The sequence below is a fragment of the Nerophis lumbriciformis genome, linkage group LG02, assembly GCF_033978685.3.
Source record: "Nerophis lumbriciformis linkage group LG02, RoL_Nlum_v2.1, whole genome shotgun sequence".
NCBI classification, from domain to species: Eukaryota; Metazoa; Chordata; class Actinopteri; order Syngnathiformes; family Syngnathidae; genus Nerophis; species Nerophis lumbriciformis.
Window position 1 is genome coordinate 406,127 of NC_084549.2, and position 14,264 is coordinate 420,390.

The 14,264-nt window shown below is 41.5% G+C and overlaps 1 protein-coding gene across 2 annotated transcripts in view; it reads right to left on the bottom strand.

Annotated features, from left to right (window-relative positions):
• Positions 1-14,264, bottom strand: part of actn2b (actinin, alpha 2b) — an 80,360-nt gene that overhangs the window by 27,695 nt on the left and 38,401 nt on the right. Inside the window, exons 3-6 of one of the 2 annotated variants that reach the window (XM_061930192.2) lie at positions 12,150-12,269; positions 11,987-12,073; positions 11,832-11,919; positions 11,575-11,653 (exon numbers count right to left, since the gene is read on the bottom strand). In XM_061930192.2, the coding sequence (XP_061786176.1) occupies positions 11,575-11,653; positions 11,832-11,919; positions 11,987-12,073; positions 12,150-12,269 (374 nt within the window). Of the gene's footprint in view, positions 1-11,574; positions 11,654-11,831; positions 11,920-11,986; positions 12,074-12,149; positions 12,270-14,264 lie in introns of those variants that run through there. The other variant, XM_061930265.1, reaches the window with a different exon arrangement.

Genomic DNA, 14,264 nt, shown 5'->3' on the forward strand with positions numbered 1-14,264 from the left:
TGCATCTAGATACAACTTAATTACACACTTTCATCAATGACCACACCATTGTGGTGCATCCAGATACAACTTTATTACACGCTTTCGTCAATGACCACACCATTGTGGTGCATCCAGATACAACTTAATTACACACTTTCATCAATGACCACACCATTGTGGCGCATCTAGATACAACTTAATTACACACTTTCATCAATGACCACACCATTGTGGTGCATCTAGATACAACTTTATTACACGCTTTCATCAATGACCACACCATTGTGGTGCATCTAGATACAACTTTATTACACACTTTCATCAATGACCACACCATTGTGGTGCATCTAGATACAATTTAATTACACGCTTTCATCAATGACCACACCATTGTGGTGCATCCAGATACAACTTAATTACACACTTTCATCAATGACCACACCATTGTGGTGCATCTAGATACAACTTAATTACACACTTTCATCAATGACCACACCATTGTGGTGCATCCAGATACAACTTTATTACACGCTTTCGTCAATGACCACACCATTGTGGTGCATCCAGATACAACTTAATTACACACTTTCATCAATGACCACACCATTGTGGTGCATCCAGATACAACTCTATTACACACTTTCATCAATGACCACACCATTGTGGTGCATCTAGATACAACTTTATTACACACTTTCATCAATGACCACACCATTGTGGTGCATCTAGATACAACTTAATTACACACTTTCATCAATGACCACACCATTGTGGTGCATCCAGACACAACTTAATTACACACTTTCATCAATGACCACACCATTGTGGTGCATCCAGATACAACTTAATTACACACTTTCATCAATGACCACACCATTGTGGTGCATCTAGATACAACTTAATTACACACTTTCATCAATGACCACACCATTGTGGTGCATCCAGATACAACTTAATTACACACTTTCATCAATGACCACACCATTGTGGTGCATCTAGATACAACTTTATTACACACTTTCATCAATGACCACACCATTGTGGTGCATCTAGATACAACTTAATTACACACTTTCATCAATGACCACACCATTGTGGTGCATCTAGATACAACTTAATTACACACTTTCATCAATGACCACACCATTGTGGTGCATCTAGATACAACTTTATTACACGCTTTCATCAATGACCACACCATTGTGGTGCATCTAGATACAACTTTATTACACACTTTCATCAATGACCACACCATTGTGGTGCATCTAGATACAATTTAATTACACGCTTTCATCAATGACCACACCATTGTGGTGCATCCAGATACAACTTAATTACACACTTTCATCAATGACCACACCATTGTGGTGCATCTAGATACAACTTAATTACACACTTTCATCAATGACCACACCATTGTGGTGCATCCAGATACAACTTTATTACACGCTTTCGTCAATGACCACACCATTGTGGTGCATCCAGATACAACTTAATTACACACTTTCATCAATGACCACACCATTGTGGCGCATCTAGATACAACTTAATTACACACTTTCATCAATGACCACACCATTGTGGTGCATCTAGATACAACTTTATTACACGCTTTCATCAATGACCACACCATTGTGGTGCATCTAGATACAACTTTATTACACACTTTCATCAATGACCACACCATTGTGGTGCATCTAGATACAATTTAATTACACGCTTTCATCAATGACCACACCATTGTGGTGCATCCAGATACAACTTAATTACACACTTTCATCAATGACCACACCATTGTGGTGCATCTAGATACAACTTAATTACACACTTTCATCAATGACCACACCATTGTGGTGCATCCAGATACAACTTTATTACACGCTTTCGTCAATGACCACACCATTGTGGTGCATCCAGATACAACTTAATTACACACTTTCATCAATGACCACACCATTGTGGTGCATCCAGATACAACTCTATTACACACTTTCATCAATGACCACACCATTGTGGTGCATCTAGATACAACTTTATTACACACTTTCATCAATGACCACACCATTGTGGTGCATCTAGATACAACTTAATTACACACTTTCATCAATGACCACACCATTGTGGTGCATCCAGACACAACTTAATTACACACTTTCATCAATGACCACACCATTGTGGTGCATCCAGATACAACTTAATTACACACTTTCATCAATGACCACACCATTGTGGTGCATCTAGATACAACTTAATTACACACTTTCATCAATGACCACACCATTGTGGTGCATCCAGATACAACTTAATTACACACTTTCATCAATGACCACACCATTGTGGTGCATCTAGATACAACTTTATTACACACTTTCATCAATGACCACACCATTGTGGTGCATCCAGATACAACTTAATTACACACTTTCATCAATGACCACACCATTGTGGTGCATCCAGATACAACTTAATTACACACTTTCATCAATGACCACACCATTGTGGTGCATCCAGATACAACTTAATTACACACTTTCATCAATGACCACACCATTGTGGTGCATCTAGATACAACTTTATTACACACTTTCATCAATGACCACACCATTGTGGTGCATCTAGATACAACTTAATTACACACTTTCATCAATGACCACACCATTGTGGTGCATCTAGATACAACTTAATTACACACTTTCATCAATGACCACACCATTGTGGTGCATCTAGATACAACTTTATTACACGCTTTCATCAATGACCACACCATTGTGGTGCATCTAGATACAACTTTATTACACACTTTCATCAATGACCACACCATTGTGGTGCATCTAGATACAATTTAATTACACGCTTTCATCAATGACCACACCATTGTGGTGCATCCAGATACAACTTAATTACACACTTTCATCAATGACCACACCATTGTGGTGCATCCAGATACAACTTAATTACACACTTTCATCAATGACCACACCATTGTGGTGCATCCAGATACAACTTTATTACACGCTTTCGTCAATGACCACACCATTGTGGTGCATCCAGATACAACTTAATTACACACTTTCATCAATGACCACACCATTGTGGCGCATCTAGATACAACTTAATTACACACTTTCATCAATGACCACACCATTGTGGTGCATCTAGATACAACTTTATTACACGCTTTCATCAATGACCACACCATTGTGGTGCATCTAGATACAACTTTATTACACACTTTCATCAATGACCACACCATTGTGGTGCATCTAGATACAATTTAATTACACGCTTTCATCAATGACCACACCATTGTGGTGCATCCAGATACAACTTAATTACACACTTTCATCAATGACCACACCATTGTGGTGCATCTAGATACAACTTAATTACACACTTTCATCAATGACCACACCATTGTGGTGCATCCAGATACAACTTTATTACACGCTTTCGTCAATGACCACACCATTGTGGTGCATCCAGATACAACTTAATTACACACTTTCATCAATGACCACACCATTGTGGTGCATCCAGATACAACTTAATTACACACTTTCATCAATGACCACACCATTGTGGTGCATCTAGATACAACTTTATTACACGCTTTCATCAATGACCACACCATTGTGGTGCATCTAGATACAACTTTATTACACACTTTCATCAATGACCACACCATTGTGGTGCATCTAGATACAATTTAATTACACGCTTTCATCAATGACCACACCATTGTGGTGCATCCAGATACAACTTAATTACACACTTTCATCAATGACCACACCATTGTGGTGCATCTAGATACAACTTAATTACACACTTTCATCAATGACCACACCATTGTGGTGCATCCAGATACAACTTTATTACACGCTTTCGTCAATGACCACACCATTGTGGTGCATCCAGATACAACTTAATTACACACTTTCATCAATGACCACACCATTGTGGTGCATCCAGATACAACTCTATTACACACTTTCATCAATGACCACACCATTGTGGTGCATCTAGATACAACTTTATTACACACTTTCATCAATGACCACACCATTGTGGTGCATCTAGATACAACTTAATTACACACTTTCATCAATGACCACACCATTGTGGTGCATCCAGACACAACTTAATTACACACTTTCATCAATGACCACACCATTGTGGTGCATCCAGATACAACTTAATTACACACTTTCATCAATGACCACACCATTGTGGTGCATCTAGATACAACTTAATTACACACTTTCATCAATGACCACACCATTGTGGTGCATCCAGATACAACTTAATTACACACTTTCATCAATGACCACACCATTGTGGTGCATCTAGATACAACTTTATTACACACTTTCATCAATGACCACACCATTGTGGTGCATCCAGATACAACTTAATTACACACTTTCATCAATGACCACACCATTGTGGTGGATCTAGATACAACTTAATTACACGCTTTCATCAATGACCACACCATTGTTGTGCATCCAGATACAACTTAATTACACACTTTCATCAATGACCACACCATTGTGGTGCATCTAGATACAACTTAATTACACACTTTCATCAATGACCACACTATTGTGGTGCATCTAGATACAACTTAATTACACACTTTCATCAATGACCACACCATTGTGGTGCATCCAGATACAACTCTATTACACGCTTTCATCAATGACCACACCATTGTGGTGCATCCAGATACAACTTAATTACACGCTTTCATCAATGACCACACCATTGTGGTGCATCTAGATACAACTTAATTACACGCTTTCGTCAATGACCACACCATTGTGGTGCATCTAGATACAACTTAATTACACGCTTTCGTCAATGACCACACCATTGTGGTGCATCTAGATACAACTTAATTACACACTTTCATCAATGACCACACCATTGTGGCGCATCTAGATACAACTTAATTACACACTTTCATCAATGACCACACCATTGTGGTGCATCTAGATACAACTTTATTACACGCTTTCATCAATGACCACACCATTGTGGTGCATCTAGATACAACTTTATTACACACTTTCATCAATGACCACACCATTGTGGTGCATCTAGATACAATTTAATTACACGCTTTCATCAATGACCACACCATTGTGGTGCATCCAGATACAACTTAATTACACACTTTCATCAATGACCACACCATTGTGGTGCATCTAGATACAACTTAATTACACACTTTCATCAATGACCACACCATTGTGGTGCATCCAGATACAACTTTATTACACGCTTTCGTCAATGACCACACCATTGTGGTGCATCCAGATACAACTTAATTACACACTTTCATCAATGACCACATTCTGGCCTATGATGGCATCTCTCCGACACACCGTAGATGTAGAAATAGTCTGCTAGGAGTGGACTTTCATCAATGACCACACCATTGTGGTGCATCTAGATACGACTTAATTACACGCTTTCGTCAATGACCACACCATTGTGGTGCATCTAGATACAACTTAATTACACACTTTCATCAATGACCACACCATTGTGGTGCATCTAGATACAACTTTATTACACACTTTCATCAATGACCACACCATTGTGGTGCATCTAGATACAACTTAATTACACGCTTTCATCAATGACCACACCATTGTGGTGCATCTAGATACAACTTTATTACACACTTTCATCAATGACCACACCATTGTGGTGCATCTAGATACAACTTAATTACACGCTTTCATCAATGACCACACCATTGTGGTGCATCTAGATACAACTTAATTACACACTTTCGTCAATGACCACACCATTGTGGTGCATCTAGATACAACTTAATTACACACTTTCATCAATGACCACACCATTGTGGCGCATCTAGATACAACTTAATTACACACTTTCATCAATGACCACACCATTGTGGTGCATCTAGATACAACTTTATTACACGCTTTCATCAATGACCACACCATTGTGGTGCATCTAGATACAACTTTATTACACACTTTCATCAATGACCACACCATTGTGGTGCATCTAGATACAATTTAATTACACGCTTTCATCAATGACCACACCATTGTGGTGCATCCAGATACAACTTAATTACACACTTTCATCAATGACCACACCATTGTGGTGCATCTAGATACAACTTAATTACACACTTTCATCAATGACCACACCATTGTGGTGCATCCAGATACAACTTTATTACACGCTTTCGTCAATGACCACACCATTGTGGTGCATCCAGATACAACTTAATTACACACTTTCATCAATGACCACACCATTGTGGTGCATCTAGATACAATTTAATTACACGCTTTCATCAATGACCACACCATTGTGGTGCATCCAGATACAACTTAATTACACACTTTCATCAATGACCACACCATTGTGGTGCATCTAGATACAACTTAATTACACACTTTCATCAATGACCACACCATTGTGGTGCATCCAGATACAACTTTATTACACGCTTTCGTCAATGACCACACCATTGTGGTGCATCCAGATACAACTTAATTACACACTTTCATCAATGACCACATTCTGGCCTATGATGGCATCTCTCCGACACACCGTAGATGTAGAAATAGTCTGCTAGGAGTGGACTTTCATCAATGACCACACCATTGTGGTGCATCTAGATACAACTTAATTACACGCTTTCGTCAATGACCACACCATTGTGGTGCATCTAGATACAACTTAATTACACACTTTCATCAATGACCACACCATTGTGGTGCATCTAGATACAACTTTATTACACACTTTCATCAATGACCACACCATTGTGGTGCATCTAGATACAACTTAATTACACGCTTTCATCAATGACCACACCATTGTGGTGCATCTAGATACAACTTTATTACACACTTTCATCAATGACCACACCATTGTGGTGCATCTAGATACAACTTAATTACACGCTTTCATCAATGACCACACCATTGTGGTGCATCTAGATACAACTTAATTACACGCTTTCGTCAATGACCACACCATTGTGGTGCATCTAGATACAACTTAATTACACACTTTCATCAATGACCACACCATTGTGGCGCATCTAGATACAACTTAATTACACACTTTCATCAATGACCACACCATTGTGGTGCATCTAGATACAACTTTATTACACGCTTTCATCAATGACCACACCATTGTGGTGCATCTAGATACAACTTTATTACACACTTTCATCAATGACCACACCATTGTGGTGCATCTAGATACAATTTAATTACACGCTTTCATCAATGACCACACCATTGTGGTGCATCCAGATACAACTTAATTACACACTTTCATCAATGACCACACCATTGTGGTGCATCCAGATACAACTTAATTACACACTTTCATCAATGACCACACCATTGTGGCGCATCCAGATACAACTTAATTACACACTTTCATCAATGACCACACCATTGTGGTGCATCTAGATACAACTTAATTACACACTTTCATCAATGACCACACCATTGTGGTGCATCCAGATACAACTTAATTACACACTTTCATCAATGACCACACCATTGTGGTGCATCTAGATACAACTTAATTACACGCTTTCATCAATGACCACACCATTGTGGTGCATCTAGATACAACTTAATTACACACTTTCATCAATGACCACACCATTGTGGTGCATCTAGATACAACTTAATTACACACTTTCATCAATGACCACACCATTGTGGTGCATCCAGATACAACTTAATTACACACTTTCATCAATGACCACACCATTGTGGTGCATCCAGATACAACTTAATTACACGCTTTCATCAATGACCACACCATTGTGGTGCATCTAGATACAACTTAATTACACACTTTCATCAATGACCACACCATTGTGGTGCATCTAGATACAACTTAATTACACGCTTTCATCAATGACCACACCATTGTGGTGCATCTAGATACAACTTAATTACACACTTTCATCAATGACCACACCATTGTGGTGCATCTAGATACAACTTAATTACACACTTTCATCAATGACCACACCATTGTGGTGCATCTAGATACAACTTAATTACACGCTTTCATCAATGACCACACCATTGTGGTGCATCTAGATACAACTTAATTACACACTTTCATCAATGACCACACCATTGTGGTGCATCTAGATACAACTTAATTACACGCTTTCATCAATGACCACACCATTGTGGTGCATCTAGATACAACTTAATTACACGCTTTCATCAATGACCACACCATTGTGGTGCATCTAGATACAACTTTATTACACGCTTTCATCAATGACACCATTGTGGTGCATCCAGATACAACTTAATTACACACTTTCATCAATGACCAACAGAGAGAGGGTGGTGTTGTTAGAGGCCTTGCTGCTAACTGGACAGTCAGTTTCAACAGAGAGAGGGTGGTGTTGTTGAAGGCCTTGCTGCTAACTGGACAGTCAGTTTCAACAGAGAGAGGGTGGTGTTGTTGAAGGCCTTGCTGCTAACTGGACAGTCAGTTTCAACAGAGAGAGGGTGGTGTTGTTGGAGGCCTTGCTGCTAACTGGACAGCCAGTTTCAACAGAGAGAGGGTGGTGTTGTTGGAGGCCTTGCTGCTAACTGGACAGTCAGTTTCAACAGAGAGAGAGGGTGGTGTTGTTAGAGGCCTTGCTGCTAACTGGACAGTCAGTTTCAACAGAGAGAGGGTGGTGTTGTTAGAGGCCTTGCTGCTAACTGGACAGCCAGTTTCAACAGAGAGAGGGTGGTGTTGTTAGAGGCCTTGCTGCTAACTGGACAGTCAGTTTCAACAGAGAGAGGGTGGTGTTGTTGAAGGCCTTGCTGCTAACTGGACAGTCAGTTTCAACAGAGAGAGGGTGGTGTTGTTGAAGGCCTTGCTGCTAACTGGACAGTCAGTTTCAACAGAGAGAGGGTGGTGTTGTTGAAGGCCTTGCTGCTAACTGGACAGCCAGTTTCAACAGAGAGAGGGTGGTGTTGTTGGAGGCCTTGCTGCTAACTGGACAGTCAGTTTCAACAGAGAGAGAGGGTGGTGTTGTTAGAGGCCTTGCTGCTAACTGGACAGTCAGTTTCAACAGAGAGAGGGTGGTGTTGCTACAGGCCTTGCTGCTAACTGGACAGTCAGTTTCAACAGAGAGAGGGTGGTGTTGTTGAAGGCATTGCTGCTAACTGGACAGTCAGTTTCAACAGAGAGAGGGTGGTGTTGTTGAAGGCCTTGCTGCTAACTGGACAGTCAGTTTCAACAGAGAGAGGGTGGTGTTGTTGAAGGCCTTGCTGCTAACTGGACAGCCAGTTTCAACAGAGAGAGGGTGGTGTTGTTGGAGGCCTTGCTGCTAACTGGACAGTCAGTTTCAACAGAGAGAGAGGGTGGTGTTGTTAGAGGCCTTGCTGCTAACTGGACAGTCAGTTTCAACAGAGAGAGGGTGGTGTTGCTACAGGCCTTGCTGCTAACTGGACAGTCAGTTTCAACAGAGAGAGGGTGGTGTTGTTGAAGGCATTGCTGCTAACTGGACAGTCAGTTTCAACAGAGAGAGGGTGGTGTTGTTGAAGGCCTTGCTGCTAACTGGACAGCCAGTTTCAACAGAGAGAGGGTGGTGTTGTTGGAGGCCTTGCTGCTAACTGGACAGTCAGTTTCAACAGAGAGAGAGGGTGGTGTTGTTAGAGGCCTTGCTGCTAACTGGACAGTCAGTTTCAACAGAGAGAGGGTGGTGTTGTTGGAGGCCTTGCTGCTAACTGGACAGTCAGTTTCAACAGAGAGAGGGTGGTGTTGTTGAAGGCCTTGCTGCTAACTGGACAGTCAGTTTCAACAGAGAGAGGGTGGTGTTGTTAGAGGCCTTGCTGCTAACTGGACAGTCAGTTTCAACAGAGAGAGGGTGGTGTTGTTGGAGGCCTTGCTGCTAACTGGACAGTCAGTTTCAACAGAGAGAGGGTGGTGTTGCTACAGGCCTTGCTGCTAACTGGACAGTCAGTTTCAACAGAGAGAGGGTGGTGTTGTTAGAGGCCTTGCTGCTAACTGGACAGTCAGTTTCAACAGAGAGAGGATGGTGTTGTTGGAGGCCTTGCTGCTAACTGGACAGTCAGTTTCAACAGAGAGAGGATGGTGTTGTTGGAGGCCTTGCTGCTAACTGGACAGTCAGTTTCAACAGAGAGAGGGTGGTGTTGTTGAAGGCCTTGCTGCTAACTGGACAGTCAGTTTCAACAGAGAGAGGGTGGTGTTGCTACAGGCCTTGCTGCTAACTGGACAGCCAGTTTCAACAGAGAGAGGGTGGTGTTGTTGAAGGCCTTGCTGCTAACTGGACAGTCAGTTTCAACAGAGAGAGGGTGGTGTTGTTGAAGGCCTTGCTGCTAACTGGACAGTCAGTTTCAACAGAGAGAGGGTGGTGTTGCTACAGGCCTTGCTGCTAACTGGACAGTCAGTTTCAACAGAGAGAGGGTGGTGTTGTTAGAGGCCTTGCTGCTAACTGGACAGTCAGTTTCAACAGAGAGAGGGTGGTGTTGTTAGAGGCCTTGCTGCTAACTGAACAGTCAGTTTCAACAGAGAGAGGGTGGTGTTGTTGGAGGCCTTGGAGGTCGTGAATGTTCTCTGGCCAGTGGGACTGAAAGAGCTGTGTCGAGGTCCAGGGTCGTGAATTTCATTGAAATGTCCCACATAACTTTGAATTATGTATTATGTTTGCGTAACTAACTTTGTGTGGAGCTCCACTGCCCTGGACCTCTTTCACACAGACGAACCAGTTTATGTTTGTGTGACTAACTTTGCAGCGACATGTGTAATGATGCCATGATGTCATGTTGGCTGACATCAGAGATGTCATGATGTCATGTTGGCTGACATCAGAGACCTCTGGATTTCCGCGATCAAACTCAGCTATGGTTTCAACTTTTTGTTCTCCTCTGAATGTTAGCTTGTTTGAAAGTCAATGTTATGCAAACATATATTGTAAAAAAAAACATTGTTTATTTCCAAAATTAGCTGAAAAGGTAGAACTGTTGCAGCAATGAATTCTGGGTAGACTTATCTCGACGGTTCGCTCCCTTAAATACCCTAAAAGCTCAAACCAAAAGCAGAAACACAGACAGTGTAGGTGTTTAGCTCAGTGGTTAACACGCTCATCTCTCATGCCGAAGGTTTGAATCCCAGACGGATGGAAAATACGGAACGAACCATGTGGGCCAAATTCCTATTTTTGTGTTGTTGTATTTGATTAATTACAGTCAGAAGGTTTCTACCATTCATTTTACATTCCACTCGTATTTCAGTTGAGCTCCAGCTCTTCAATATTCAAACCATTCCTACATTCAAACTTTTTTCCTACATTCCTATGTAGAATGTGCCGCAGGTTGAATGGGATGCAGTTCTACTGTATACCACTGAATACAACGAAAGGGCAAGAATTCATCTTCATACAATACAATTTGTTATTGTGTGTTCATATTAGCTCCTTCACAGCACAGGACAACAAATAAGTGCAGTTGTCCAAGGAGGGGTGTGGTCAGTGGGTGTTAGATTTTAGTGCTGACACACAGCATCCCGGTTACGGGGTGACACACACCACACCTTGCTGAGCTTAGAGTAGTCCAGGAGGTCGGGTCTGTGTCTGTGAATCAGGGCGCAGAAGGCCAGGCCGTCCTTCCAGCTTGGTGAGCAGAGAGAGCCGACAATGTCAGTGACCTTTCTTCCTCAAGTGTCATATTGCAGCTCAACTCAAGCTTGTCAAATGGTGACTTTTCAATGAGAAACATAGTGTACATGCCACAACTGAACAATGGCTGTGAAATGTATGGTGGAGTGAATCCATGCGCTTGGTGACTCACCTGACATGGAAGTTCTGCACATTGACATTCCTGTAGGGGGCGGTCTTTCTCTGACACCACAAGAGGAGGCCTTCTTTGGCCGATGTTTCTGCACCGACAGTCGTACAATAGTGGCTTTGTTCGCAGGCTTCCAACACACACTCATCTTTTCTCACCTTCAACATTAATATCCTGAATGGCAAAGCGGAGGATAATGGTCCAGATCATTCCCAGCGTCATCTTGACGTTGCCGTCCACTATCTCTGTAAAAAAGGAACCGTCGTGTTGAGCAAAAACAAAGCACCCTACGGCACATCTTAGGTGAGGCTTTTGTGGGACCTTCAGCTCCGATGGAGACCAGTTTGACTCCTTTGCTTGTGATGAAGTCCAGGGCTTTGTTGACGTTGGCGATCTTGTGAAAGCGCATCTTCCCTCGGTCAGGCTTGGGTAACCGCTCACCTGCAGACGGGCCATAGAGGACATGTCAAAACTACTACTATGTCGGGCTGCACCATCAATATCAGACACAATCATCAGGCTGATAGAAGGAAACATTACGTCGTACAGAGAACATCAAACTACTACTATGTCGGGCTGCACCATCAATATCAGACACAATCATCAGGCTGAAAGAAGGAAACATTACGTCGTACAGATAACATCAAACTACTACTATGTCGGACTGCACCATCAATATCAGACAATTATCAGGCTGATAGAAGGAAACATTACGTCGTACAGATAACATCAAACTACTACTATGTCGGGCTGCACCATCAATATCAGACACAATCATCAGATTGAAAGAAGGAAACATTACGTCGTACAGATAACATCAGACTACTACTATGTCGGGCTGCACCATCAATATCAGACACAATCATCAGGCTGATAGAAGGAAACATTACGTCATACAGATAACATCAAACTACTACTATGTCGGGCTGCACCATCAATATCAGACACAATCATCAGGCTGATAGAAGGAAACATTACGTCGTACAGATAACATCAAACTACTACTATGTCGGGCTGCACCATCAATATCAGACACAATGATCAGGCTGATAGAAGGAAACATTACATCGTACAGATAACATCAAACTACTACTATGTCGGGCTGCACCATCAATATCAGACACAATCATCAGGCTGATAGAAGGAAACATTACCTCGTACAGATAACATCAAACTACTACTATGTCGGGCTGCACCATCCATATCAGACACAATCATCAGGCTGATAGAAGGAAACATTACGTCATACAGATAACATCAAACTACTACTATGTCGGGCTGCACCATCAATATCAGACACAATCATCAGGCTGATAGAAGGAAACATTACGTCGTACAGATAACATCAAACTACTACTATGTCGGGCTGCACCATCAATATCAGACACAATCATCAGGCTGATAGAAGGAAACATTACCTCGTACAGATAACATCAAACTACTACTATGTCGGGCTGCACCATCAATATCAGACACAATGATCAGGCTGATAGAAGGAAACATTACGTCATACAGATAACATCAAACTACTACTATGTCGGGCTGCACCATCAATATCAGACAATTATCAGGCTGATAGAAGGAAACATTACGTCGTACAGATAACATCAAACTACTACTATGTCGGGCTGCACCATCAATATCAGACAATCATCAGGCTGATAGAAGGAAACATTACGTCGTACAGATAACATCAAACTACTACTATGTCGGGCTGCACCATCAATATCAGACACAATGATCAGGCTGATAGAAGGAAACATTACGTCGTACAGATAACATCAAACTACTACTATGTCGCGCTGCACCATCAATATCAGACAATTATCAGGCTGATAGAAGGAAACATTACGTCGTACAGATAACATCAAACTACTACTATGTTGGGCTGCACCATCAATATCAGACAATCATCAGGCTGATAGAAGGAAACATTACGTCGTACAGATAACATCAAACTACTACTATGTCGGGCTGCACCATCAATATCAGACACAATCATCAGGCTGATAGAAGGAAACATTACGTCGTACAGATAACATCAAACTACTACTATGTCGGGCTGCACCATCAATATCAGACACAATCATCAGATTGATAGAAGGAAACATTACGTCGTACAGATAATAACATCAAACTACTACGATGTCGGGCTGCACCATCAATATCAGACAATTATCAGGCTGATAGATGGAAACATTACCTCGTACAGATAACATCAAACTACTACTATGTCGGGCTGCACCATCAATATCAGACAATTATCAGGCTGATAGAAGGAAACATTACGTCGTACAGATAACATCAAACTACTACTATGTCGGGCTGCACCATCAATATTAGACACAATCATCAGGCTGATAGAAGGAAACATTACGTCGTACAGATAACATCAAACTACTACTATGTCGGGCTGCACCATCAATATCAGACACA